Source organism: Choristoneura fumiferana, chromosome 7 (genome assembly GCF_025370935.1).
Source record: "Choristoneura fumiferana chromosome 7, NRCan_CFum_1, whole genome shotgun sequence".
Classification (NCBI taxonomy): domain Eukaryota; kingdom Metazoa; phylum Arthropoda; class Insecta; order Lepidoptera; family Tortricidae; genus Choristoneura; species Choristoneura fumiferana.
This window is the reverse complement of record NC_133478.1, coordinates 12,190,288-12,202,549: the sequence shown is the minus strand read 5'-3', so window position 1 is coordinate 12,202,549 and position 12,262 is coordinate 12,190,288. Positions and strand designations below refer to the sequence as shown.

Below are 12,262 nucleotides of genomic sequence, written 5' to 3'. Positions count from 1 at the left end.
CAAGCCATAGTCTGAGTGTAGCCCCTGCATACAAGATTCACTGCTGATGGTAGGTACAACGTTGACGTTAACTGTGGTTGCTTTAATAAGCAAGTATATATTGTGCAGTATAGTTTTATTTAAGTATGTAGTTATATTCTTTTTAATTAATATTAAACGCAAACGTTACACTACAATGTAATATAAAATAAATAGTTTGTTTCCACATTACAAGACCGCGAAGCTAATAGCTTATTAAAGTACCTCTAAAGATACGACAATATGAGATGAGCAACCAGTCTCGTTTGGATCCTTGCTACACTTGCATAGTTTGCGTGCCAGCTACTCTGCAGGACGAGCCGCTAACTGCCAGTCTGACGCCGTGTAGTTCCGCACTCGCCCACCGCAACGCCGTGTCGCTTCGGTCGCGCCAGCCAGTGTTGCTCAGAGCTCAGCGGAGGCGGACGCACGCTTCCCGCTTCTCCCGCTCCAATCAACTTCACGAAACAAGTTTTCCTAATCCAAATCTCAGGAAGAACCCACCAAAGTTTACCATCACAATGAACAACAGTGAAATACCAATTAGACTCACCGTTTAATAAGTTTTAATAACTATTTTTCGTGCGATTAGTGTTTTTATCTTTATCGCATGATATTGTCGAAGGTGTAACAAAAACGCGAGTGAAATTGTTTATTGTTTTGAAACAAAGACACATCTACCGTTGAGTAGTTTGAATTTTTATGTTTTTCTTGTTTACGAGGACGCAAACCAATAGCGTGTTGAAAAGAGACAAGATGAGGTCTCGCGTAGGAGCGACAGGTGCGGTGGCCGTGGCGTTCGTCCTGGCAACTTTATCAGGTAACTAACTTTTTACAAGCCATTGTTGAAGTACTTCAACGCTTGTTATTTTGCCAATAGGATATTGCTAACGTTTAATGTCAATATATGAGTTTGTAAATTTCTGTATGACTGCTACAGGAATGTTTATCTTGAATTGTTTTTTTACTTGGGTCACCACGCACGTGAGCTATGTGAATCATATCAATAACGATTTGTAGGTTATGTCACTATTAAAAGAAGGTGGGCCGGCTCAACGGACCGGTGCAATTTATTATGTTGATTAATTTGATTTTTAATTAATGCGTGAGTCGTGTGTATTATCTAATTTGTTAAGAATACCTATTGTGTGGCGTTTAATTTGTTGGCTTTTGTAATTTCTCAGTGAAGTAGAAAAGCTTGAAATAGGTATTATGGTACTTAGAAGTATTTTAAGACTAGCTTTTGCCAGCGGCTTCGCCCGCGTGGAATTCGGTTGTCGCGCGCTGTTCCCTCGGGAACTGTATATTTTTCCGGGATAAAAAGTAGCCAATGTCACTCTCTGGCCCATAAACTATCTCAATGCCAAAAATCACGACGATCAGTCGCTACGTTTCGACGTGAAAGACGGACAAACATACAAACACACACTTTTGCATTTATAGTATTTGTATGGATGTATGGATTACTTATAAAAAATACCGATGTAACATCTACCTGCAATTAAAATTATATTTGAAAAAAAAAGTGCGGTAGTCAATAAAATTGTAAAGGTCGATAAAGTATTCTTTAAAAGGTAGGTAAAATACTTAATACAATATAAAAAAAAACAAGATAAGGTTTCAAATAAGCTTGGTTCTAATAACTATAATATACATAATATATTTAAGATGAAAATTACCTGGGGAATACTACCCGTTAGCGACATAAAAACATACTTTTATAAATCCTTACAGCCCAGACTCAAGTTGAGGAGACTGTTACAGTTTATATAAAAAATGCACTAACTTAAAAAAATACTTATGTAGTGTATAGAAATAAAAATAAATTTGGGGCTCAATAATGGCGGCAAGCGGTCCCGAGGGAGAAAGCATAACCGCCATAAAACTCTAGGGACTTAAAGAAATTGAAGAAAAAAAATAAAGCTCGAGCATCGAATATTTACTTCCTCAACAGCGTGGGAGAGAGCAAAAAAAAACTGTATTTTAAACAGGCCAGTTTTCGCTATGAGTCAGACTGCCTACAATTTTGTGCATTCACCTAGTTCTTGTAGAACAATTAGCAACCGAAGCGGCCTGACTGAAACGTGATGATTACAGCGACAGGGCGAGGCCTAGTTGTGCAAAAACCGTTGTCGTCCGTTATGCGCACAGGTGACGCCACGGAAACGCGCTTTCCAGGAACAATAGCAGACTCTGCTACATTTGTTCTGGGTGCATCCGTGCGTTACTTTCTCGTCCGAGAGCCAGCAAATCAATCAATCGGAAACCTGTATCCGTTCTTTTCGTTTGTTTCAACTAACTGAATCGGTTTCGCCACCTTAATTTAATTTGAAAGCATCACCAATGGTAGCTATTAAATTCCTAAATCAACATTTATTGGTAGCTCGCTCGCTAAAGTGTTGTTCGACAGTGATTACTTCCTTTATTTCTTTGTGATCATCTCAAAAGATGAGATTTTAATGGAAGTTAAATATTATTGCTTTCAAAAGCGCCGACGCTTCTAGCTTATTCTTACCTCATTAGTTTAGAAGGTATTTCGATTTCGTGAGAATTACTCTCAGTAAACATCTCACTAGCTGGGGAGAAATGCTATTATCGAAGGTTTAATATTTTTGCTGAGCGATATAAGAAAATATAAAGTAAAACTGAAACATGAAGGATACATTTAATACTGGAGTAGTGTAGAACCTGCAGAACTTGTGGAATGTTCGGTCGGTATGCCGCGTGAGTTTCTATTAACATTGATACTAGCACGATACACGGGTACATATTAACTGAGATACAAAATAATAATCACGAAGTCAGCGCATCTGCCGTGTCATTAGCCTCAGTCATTTAAGCCTGTTAACGCTGCGGTGCTTGCTGTAATGGCGTTGACGGCCCTTCCACGGTCGTGGTCGTTTTAGATTATGACTAGCTCGATGTTCTAGGAAACAGCAAACTTTACAAATTACACGATAGTTTAGATGCTATCAGTGTCAAAGAGCAATATTCACGTGTGACTGACGCCACTAATGTTCCGGCGTCGACGTTTTGTCTACAATTTGGGTAAATTTCACAGCTTTTGTGTTTGCCGACAGTTTAACGCACAACCAACTATTTCTGATAGTATTTGTTTGGAGATCTTGGAACGGTATTGGATAAACCCTAACCGTTGCGTTGAGTCCATTAGAAGTTATTACACGAACTTCCTGAACGCAAATAGTAACTGGAATCGATAAGATGCGCCAACGATTAGGCAACAGGGAAATCGTTACCCATAATAAATACGAAATAGTGTCTGAAGAGGGATTTATGGTTTCGAATTATAATTTACCGATACAATAAATTCTGATTCTACAAATTCAGACATGCAAGATTTACGGTGTCGTAAGCATGGCCGTTTCTTTCTTAAAATACGAAATGCTAATGCGGCGTAACGCTTGCCCTATTTCATGAAGAATGAAAAATGTGCACGTCAGCATTATTATCATGGGAGTTGGAATCTCTCAGTCATAAACTTATGCCGTAAAACGACAATTTCGAAAGTGGGCTTGAGTGCACGTCTCTTATTATACCCAAACAGTAAAGTAAGCGTGATATGGGTCGCGATGATGAATCACACGACCCATGTATCATGGCGACACGTAGCGTCGTTGTCGTTATGACGCTAACTGACAACATAATCTCGGACGCAGCCCCGCAGGTATACGAGATGTCATACAGAATCAGGCTTAATTTTGAACCTGATTAACATTTTCTCCGAACAACTTCTAACTGAAGATTGATTTTTTGGAATCTTTTTGTATTTTTTATTTCAATTCCAAATTTATGTTACTTTTACGGTCATCCCGTAAAACCTATATCGAAAATACAAACTGAAATATCATCTATATTTTAGTTTGTATTTTTGATATAACTTCTAACTGGTTGCTACGAAAATTAAGATCCTAGGAATCCCAGAAATCTTCTTGTTTTTAAAAAAAGTTACAGATTTTATCAAACCTGCATTATCTACTTTATAGTTGGACTTATATCCACATACAGTGCCCGAAGCATAATAAATAATTTTCGTCTGCTTGAGAGTGCAAGATGAAACCATAATTTAATAAACAACTTTAAATTGAGCAAGATCCTGTCCACAAACGTGAAATTCCGACTAACTAGATTGCAGTTTATATCACGTATTGTTTGTTTAATGAACTCGGCGTTTACGCGTTAGTGGGGTATGCGATTGATAAAGATTTATCTTATCTGTAGCAGGTCATACAACAGTAGGTGTAGCGCAAACTTCAGCTGATATTGTATTTTTACCGGTGCCTTATCACTTGCAGTGCTGAATGGACGTCTCTTTAATATTGGAATATTTTATACTGCGTTTATTGCTTATCTCCAGATCATAATTACCTATCGTCGAATGAGACGCGTGAGATTTTTAGTTTTATTTAAGACGGAGCTATTTATTGGTCAACTTATTAAAAAATGTGTATTTACTATTTGAGATTTTAAAGCAAAATTGAATTTCTTAAAGGCTTAAATCCATGTTTAAATTCAGCTTAAATTTATATTCTTTCTCACAGTATTTTGCCATGACAAAGTATTTAAATTGAATGATCATTTTTAAACACAAAAGCCTCGCCCCGATGAAACTACCCATGCCCAAGCAAACTTTTCTTTACTTCCGTTTTCCTTTTGCATCCGCTGACACAACTATCGATATCGCTTTCGTATTGGGAATGGTGGAGTAACCGGTGTGACCAGTTGCCTTCCTTGGACTGGTTTTGCTGCAGCCAGGAATTGTAGCTAATAATATCCGCGACCATTTCACCCTGCTGACTTGGTTTTGCTATTATATCAATAAATTTACAGATAACGTCCTTTTTGCGTTATTGAATGATTTTATGTGCTAGAAACCAATTGAATACACTTAATTTTAACATAATTTCTATGTATGTATGTATGTGAAAAATTGTTGCTAGTCGATTTTAACGAAATTCGAGTAATCGGATCAGCTTTTGAATTTCGATATTTATATGGAGCTCCGATGACAATGAATAAAACAGTATCATCAAGAAAAAAAGCATGGTTTAATACTTATATTTTTGTTCAAAATTTCGCATGAATCCGAAAAGTTTACTTAATAATATGATCCGGATTTCAATATGTCCAACTCTTAACTGAACGATTCAAACTTTGCCAAAAACTTAAAAGAATTCTCGGATTTCAAATTTCCTCAGAAGCGAATTTTATACAAAGTTTTACAATGTGAAATAAATTTCACAACGCAATAAAATTTTGAACCTTAACTGCTGGCTGTAACACGCTCATTTAGTGAAGTAAATGAGGCTTCAAATCTTCGTGAAATCGTTACGTCAAGAATTCGTCTCATAATTTGCTTCACTTGCACAATCTGACTTGTAAGGCACTAATTTTAATATTAAATGCTTTAGCTTTCTATCTTACGTCTGAAAAGTGTGCAGGGTTCAAGCGTACATTTAGTTTTTTTTTTACTTTGGCTAGAGCGTCGTTCCACCACGGTACACTGATTTCCCTTTGATGCTGACAGCTGAGTGTGACGGATCGCCAGTAAGTTTGATGTCATAATTTGGACTTTCTTTTACTATGACATGGAAGATTTTTTCGTTTTATCATGGCCGGTGTTCTAATGATGATTTTTGTGAATGGTTTTTGACTATTTTTCTGTTCTGTTCGGTGGAACAAAGGTTTTTTTTGTAGAAAGATGAAATTGCTTTGATTGTTAAATTGATCGACTGATTTACTTTAAAGGGTAGTCGGTAGAGGGTTCTACACAATTTTGTGCTAGGTATATATTTCATACTGGATATATTTGTCTCACTTTTTCTTCAACACTTTGTTCTAGAAGTTTTTTTTATCAACAAAATTTGTGAATATACATCATATTTTCTATAAAAAATATTTTCGAGAGTTGATTGTAGGTACATGTCTTGTACACTATACGATTCAACTGCTGTTAGAATGGGATCTGTTCGAACTTCACTCGCTAAAATGACAATTTTCCACTTGCTAGATGTGAAAATGTGCATTTTTCTGAAATAAATATTGTACGGTATACCTATGTAGTGTAGACACAATCTTATTTAGTAAAAAAATCCCTGTGACCAAATATCTTTTAAATGGCGTTTATGGCGCTCATGCCAATTTCACGAAATGAAAGTTCGTCCAAAAATCAAATTCAATACGCAAAAAAGGCAAATGTTACTAAGTGGCAACATTCTACCCAGACTGCGAGTAAAGTTGTCAACAATACCTACCACCCTTGTAGCAGATGGATCACATGGTTGTTCTATTTCTCATTGTACTACTTAGAATAATTAAGTTAGATATGTCTGTGAAATGTCACCAAATTGGTTTAAATCGATTCTTCTGCACGCATTGCATCCATTTAGTTGCGATTAAGATAATTCTGAGTACACAATGCTACCGAAATTAATACCTACCTATTATTAGTTATTGATACTACTAGTCTAGTAGTTGGCGACAAAAGCCGTTCCATTTTGACATTCGACATTTAAAAACTCGTCGACTCGTGCTCATAGCATTAAATTTTACGGCATTTTAAATTGACATGATCAACGCGAGCATATCAAAGCTTAAGACGGCCCGTAAATCATAAAATAAAGAAGACACTCATGAAACAACAGATCTCTTGTACTAAATCATTAATTGATACCGTTTAATAACAGTTTAGTTATCAAAAGACACGGTGTGTCATTGAGAAGTGACGTGTGTGGGAATTTTAAATGTCGCACTTCTTGTTAAGCATGGAGATAAAATTGTTGATCTCATTTTTTTAGTATTGCTACGTGAAATTACTATAATGATCGTGGACATTATGATATTAGATAATAAAAAATTAAAATAATAAAAAATATAAGAACATTTCAACTTTTACGTAGGTATCATACGTATTCTTATACAAGATTTCTGTCGTTGTTATTTATTATGCCAGTATACTAGAACATTACTACATCTAGTATTACAGGGCCCAATTGCATAACAAATTACAAGCTAATAGTATTAGCGATTTTGTATTTATACAAGTAACTAAGTAGCCAGTAGGCGAGTTCTAATTGTTGTTTTTACTTGTTTAATATAATTTCGATTTATACGTAAGTACCTTTTTTTAGGGTTCCGGAGCTAAAATGGCAAAAACGGAACCCTTATAGTTTCGTCAAGTCCGTCTGTTTGTCGGTCCGTCTGTATGTCACAGGCATTTTACTCTAAAACCACAAGATGTATATCAATGAAATTTGTGGAGTACAGATGTCTTGTCAAAGCCGCTATTTAGTTTTGTAGTTAAATTACAAAAATAAATATTTATAGGGGGAGAACTCCATACACGAAACAGAAATTTAAAAAAAAAATGTTTAACTGATCAACGTGTGGCACATAGTTCGACAGCTCTTTTGAAAAGATAGTAAGGTTTTTAAAAAACTTTTTTGATTAAGTGAAGATTTCCAGAAATAATCGCTCCCAAAGTAGCAAAAATTGTGTCCCCTACTCTATCTTGTAAACCGTTTGTTCAAAAATATGGAAAGGTAACGCTTAATAAATACTTTTAATGATAATTGGTTTCAACATGATCGGATATACCATTTTTGAGTTATTGCCGAAAAACTGCGCTTCTCAACAAAAGGACGTAAGTGCCGTGAAGATACGCTTTTTTTCTGGTAATAGATTTTAAGACTGTATTAAGTGTTTTAATTGTGTTATAACGCACATAATATTACTTAATTTTTTTTCGTAATGGCTACGGAACCCTATCTTGGGCGTGTCCGACACGCTCTAGGCCGGTTTTTTTACAGGTGACTTACATTTTCGACATTCGTTCTCTTCTTTATTCCTTAATGGACCCTGACAATAAGACACCGATAACATGTAAAGTATACCTTTTTGTAAGAACACCTTAGTGAAATTGCCTTGACCAATAGTGGCTCACTCATTCACACAACGGGTTGTGGGTCCGGTGTATGGTAAGCAGAGTGTGACTGCCGACTGGCCGAGCGAGTTACTCGGACCTTGACGGGGTTACATGCCTGCAGTGCTTTTGTATGCAGAAGTCGGTTAATCGACAAAGGCGAAGACATCGACTTAAAGACGATTTAAGTCAATAATTGAAATAAGTTCCACGTAAAAATTACTTGCTATGATTTTTCAAACATGTTTACTTAAAACAATTTTAGTCAAGACTCAATAAATGACATCTAAAGATTTAACTCAATTTCTTACATTTTTTAAAATTTTCCTTTTATCCTTACCTTTTCAGTAGGAATGAATTTTAATTTTTATAACATCCTGTGCATGCCACGAGAAATCTATCAAGTTTATTTTGTGAATGAACTTTTGAACTAGTATGATATTATTCAAGGCATTGTTTTTTAGCAGATATGTTATCGACATCGGTCATTTAAAACTATTTTAAGCATTATAATATATATATATATTATTCTATTAGAGAAGAGATAGATAATTAAATAATCTACCTCTACACCTCATACCTTTTTATATTGTATTATTATTCTATTTCGGATATCATAGAAATGAGTCTCGCAAGCATGAAATTTGTTGTGGGGATTTTCGGGGGCGAACAATTGATCTATAAGTGGCTCGGCCTTATTTTTGAAAAATGCGTGTTTTCTATAGTATTTAGCCTGAGCGAAGTTGGGTCGCCCAGATACTATGTCTATGTTAGTTACAATAAAGGAAACTACCTACCTATTTATTTATAAGGAATTTTCCTTTTGACAGAGGATTAACAAGGTACTACAGTGAATAGTAAGTCCGCTTTAATATACCAATTCAACGGTTCTTTCATCGCAATGGAGATTAAACGAAACAAGGTCAAGATAATTCCCATATTTTATCGACCATAAAGTACACAAAGTAAGTGCTTATGTTTATTACTCAGTTGAGACGTGCGACATATTTTTCTCACACACACACACACACACACACACACACATACACACAAACATCACGCCTGTATTCAGAGCACACGAAACGTACCTCTTCGGAGCCACTTTTAGCAAGAAGACTTTTAGACAAGTTTGACAAAAACGGTACAATAGTGACAGGTTGCTAGCCTGTCGCCTACAGTATACCTTAACCTATATCCTTTGTTGCCTCTTACGACATCCACGGAAAAAATGGAGAGGTGTTATTGTAACCCGACACCACACGGGTACATATTTTTCATGTTCATTAAAATTATATTACTATCTACCGCAACTATTTTTAGTATTATTGTTATAATTTATCGATGAACTGGAAACTCAGTGGAAAAACCCTCACGCGTCAGCAAATGAGGTGCACTGTATTATATATCCTGTAATTGAAATGTAAATAAAAAACGCTAAATGAAATGCCGCCCAAAGTAAGGTTCAAAACCAGTGTGCAAAGAATCGTTTTAAAAATCTGACTGAATTGTTCTTAAAAACGTGCCGACAAATTAAAATGGAAATCTCATTTTATACCAGAAGGTTAGAAATAAAAATTATATTGAGATAAGCCGCCCATTTAATAAGGAATAAGACTTTTCCTCTCAAATTGAAGCAACAAAATCTGCGTCGAAATGGAAAATCTTTCTAATTATTCTCTCTGTTTTGATTTAATAATCTGCGTTGCTACATTCTCTGGGTTCTTCTGATGTTTCAGCAATGTTGAAAGACGGAGGGTTCCATGTTTCGCACGTGTGAAGTGTATAAATGGGAGCCGTTGCTTCTCGCACTGACAAATGGCTTATTGGAAATTGTCCCGAAACAAAATTGATAAAAATGTTTTGCTGTTGTTCAGATTTTTTTTTGATGGAAGAAAATGCATTTTTCGACAAAACAAAATACGTAGTTAAATACTTATTAGATAGACACTTATGGCTTGCCGCAGCATTATAATTAACTGGGTTTAATTCGCGTTTTTCAGCACTTTAAAAAAAATATGATTTTCTGTAAGTTGTTTTATAATGCTTAGGCTATGTGCAGAATTTGTAGATTTTTTCTTTCTTCCTGTATTTTCATTGAAAAGTGTTATGGTCATTTCACTTGCCAGTCCAGTTTCACTTAGACCTTGTTATCTCAGGGCAGTGAAATGTCACAACTGTCATAATAAGGGAGTTTAAGACTAATTGGAACAAACAAAATAAACATTATTTTAAGCTACTGTAAATAAAATGTACTGAACCCTTTTCAAAGCACGAAATTCCTTTGGTGCAATTGGGAATTTGATAATAAACAGCATTTATATAGTTAGCTGGGATAGTAGAAATATGCGGTAATTTTAAAATAAAACGAATGTGAACAGTAAAATTGCTTTACTTATTTTAAACAAATAAATAAGTCTAAAGTTGTCGGATCACCCTTGACCAAGAAGGTCTATACATATAAAAGATTAGATATGATGTCGAAATATACTAAGCGGCACAAAATTTGGCCCACTCTCCATACAAAATTACCTGTTTCTGCATACAGTCAAGGGCAAAGATATCGACACGGCCAAAGTTACAAAAATATGTATACACGACTTTATGCACTTAACATTAAGGCCGTGTATACATATTTTTGCAATTTTGGCCGTGTCGATATCTTTGCCCTTGACTGTACATGTGTGGGCCAGATTTTGTGCCGCTCAGTATATTATAGATAGAACTATCTAGGTATAATGTGTGAATGTTTAAGTGAAATAATTGAAATGGAAGCTTAAAAACTTAAATAAGTTCTTGTAATTGGTAATTGACATTTTTTAAATAGCAATTACTTTACCTACTGAGAATAAATATCAAACTGCCAATTGCCCCCATGTTTCCCTATTATGACGTCACTGCCCTGAGATAACAAGGTCTGTTTTATTAGACATCGCCTAAAACTTAAACAGTACCTATATCTAAACCAATCCGAAATTATCAAAAGTAGGTAATAGTTTTTATTGAAGTAGTTTCAATTACAACACTGTTAATAAAACTAGTTACGTTACTATTTTATACGCAGACAAGATCTTATGAAAACCGAATAAGTAAAAACATATTTTGATACCATCAAGGTATAAAAACCTATGCACTGTTACATATTTTAATTAAAACCGGTGTGAAGATAACACACATACTTCATGCACGTTCGAAGTAAATTGTTAAGTAAGAAGAATACATTGCAAAAAAAAAATGCCTAGCCACGAGTGAAATGCATTAATTTGCATTGTTTTTTCTCACAGAAGCACAAATTTCGTTGTCGCGGTTGTTTTCCCACCATTGTATAGTCCCTGGTAATGACTGCTACCTTTATCTTCGTGATCGCAATGGTCGCTATGTTATGAACTTTTTCAGAGCACTTTGAGCTATTTAAGTAGTTACACAAAATAATCATCATCATCATGTCAGGACATATGTAGGCCTCCCCCATGCTACACTAAATGTTAGCGAATAATTATCTTCTTTTGCTACGTCTTGCTATCATTTTTTTTAAATATACATTTTAAAATTGTTTCAACTTGGGGTTGGGTTAGTTTACCTTACACATTTATACATTCCCGTTAATGTTTGTCATAATATGTTTTTTTTTAATTTTATATTTTTCCTATTTTAGTACACCTAATGTGACTATGTCAGCTTATGTATTTTAAATTGTGGTTCAAAGTATAAATTACGATGGAAAACCTTTACTGCAAGGGTGTACAGTCAAGCTAATTCCATCATCTACTGAAATATTTTATATTAATTTTAAAAAATTAATTACAATAGTCAAAATATTTTTAGTGTTTTCAAGAGAATCCATTTCCAAATCTGTACGGCCAAAAAATTACACAATATTCAAGTATTAAAAAACATGTTCAATTGTAATGTTCTTGCTACTATTCATAGTTGCGCTAGTTTTCGCTTCGGTAACTTTAACTTTTATCAAAAGGTCACTGACTTGTTAAATAATAACAACTCGCAATTGGTAGTTTACATAACCCGACTCTTTATTCATATCTCTGATAATTTCTTAATTACTGGTATAACCAGATATTTACATAATCCATCTTTGAATTGCTTCCGAATTACTGTTTCAAATTAATTTATAATACCGACGTTATCTTTGCTCTTATATTTGTAATGATACATTAACATCTTCATTGATGCTATTTCGGTTCATAAGTGCATCTTTGATAAGGGTGCTTCATAATTCAAACTGAGCATTTAATTGAGTCAGGACATTAACCGCTTGAGTATGATTACAAGATTTAAAATAACACTTGG

General features: G+C 34.9%; 1 protein-coding gene across 7 annotated transcripts in view; it reads left to right on the top strand.

Moving 5' to 3' along the window:
- Positions 1-368: 368 nt before the first annotated feature.
- The window catches only part of Fas2 (neural cell adhesion molecule fasciclin 2), a 125,042-nt gene continuing 113,148 nt past the window's right edge, over positions 369-12,262 (top strand). For 3 of the 7 annotated variants that reach the window (XM_074090193.1, XM_074090192.1, XM_074090191.1), the window contains exon 1: positions 369-838. In XM_074090193.1, coding sequence (XP_073946294.1) covers positions 721-838 — 118 coding nt within the window. In that variant the 5' untranslated portion in view covers positions 369-720. The remainder of the gene's footprint in view (positions 839-12,262) is intronic. The other 4 variants (XM_074090196.1, XM_074090195.1, XM_074090198.1 and 1 more) reach the window with 3 other exon arrangements.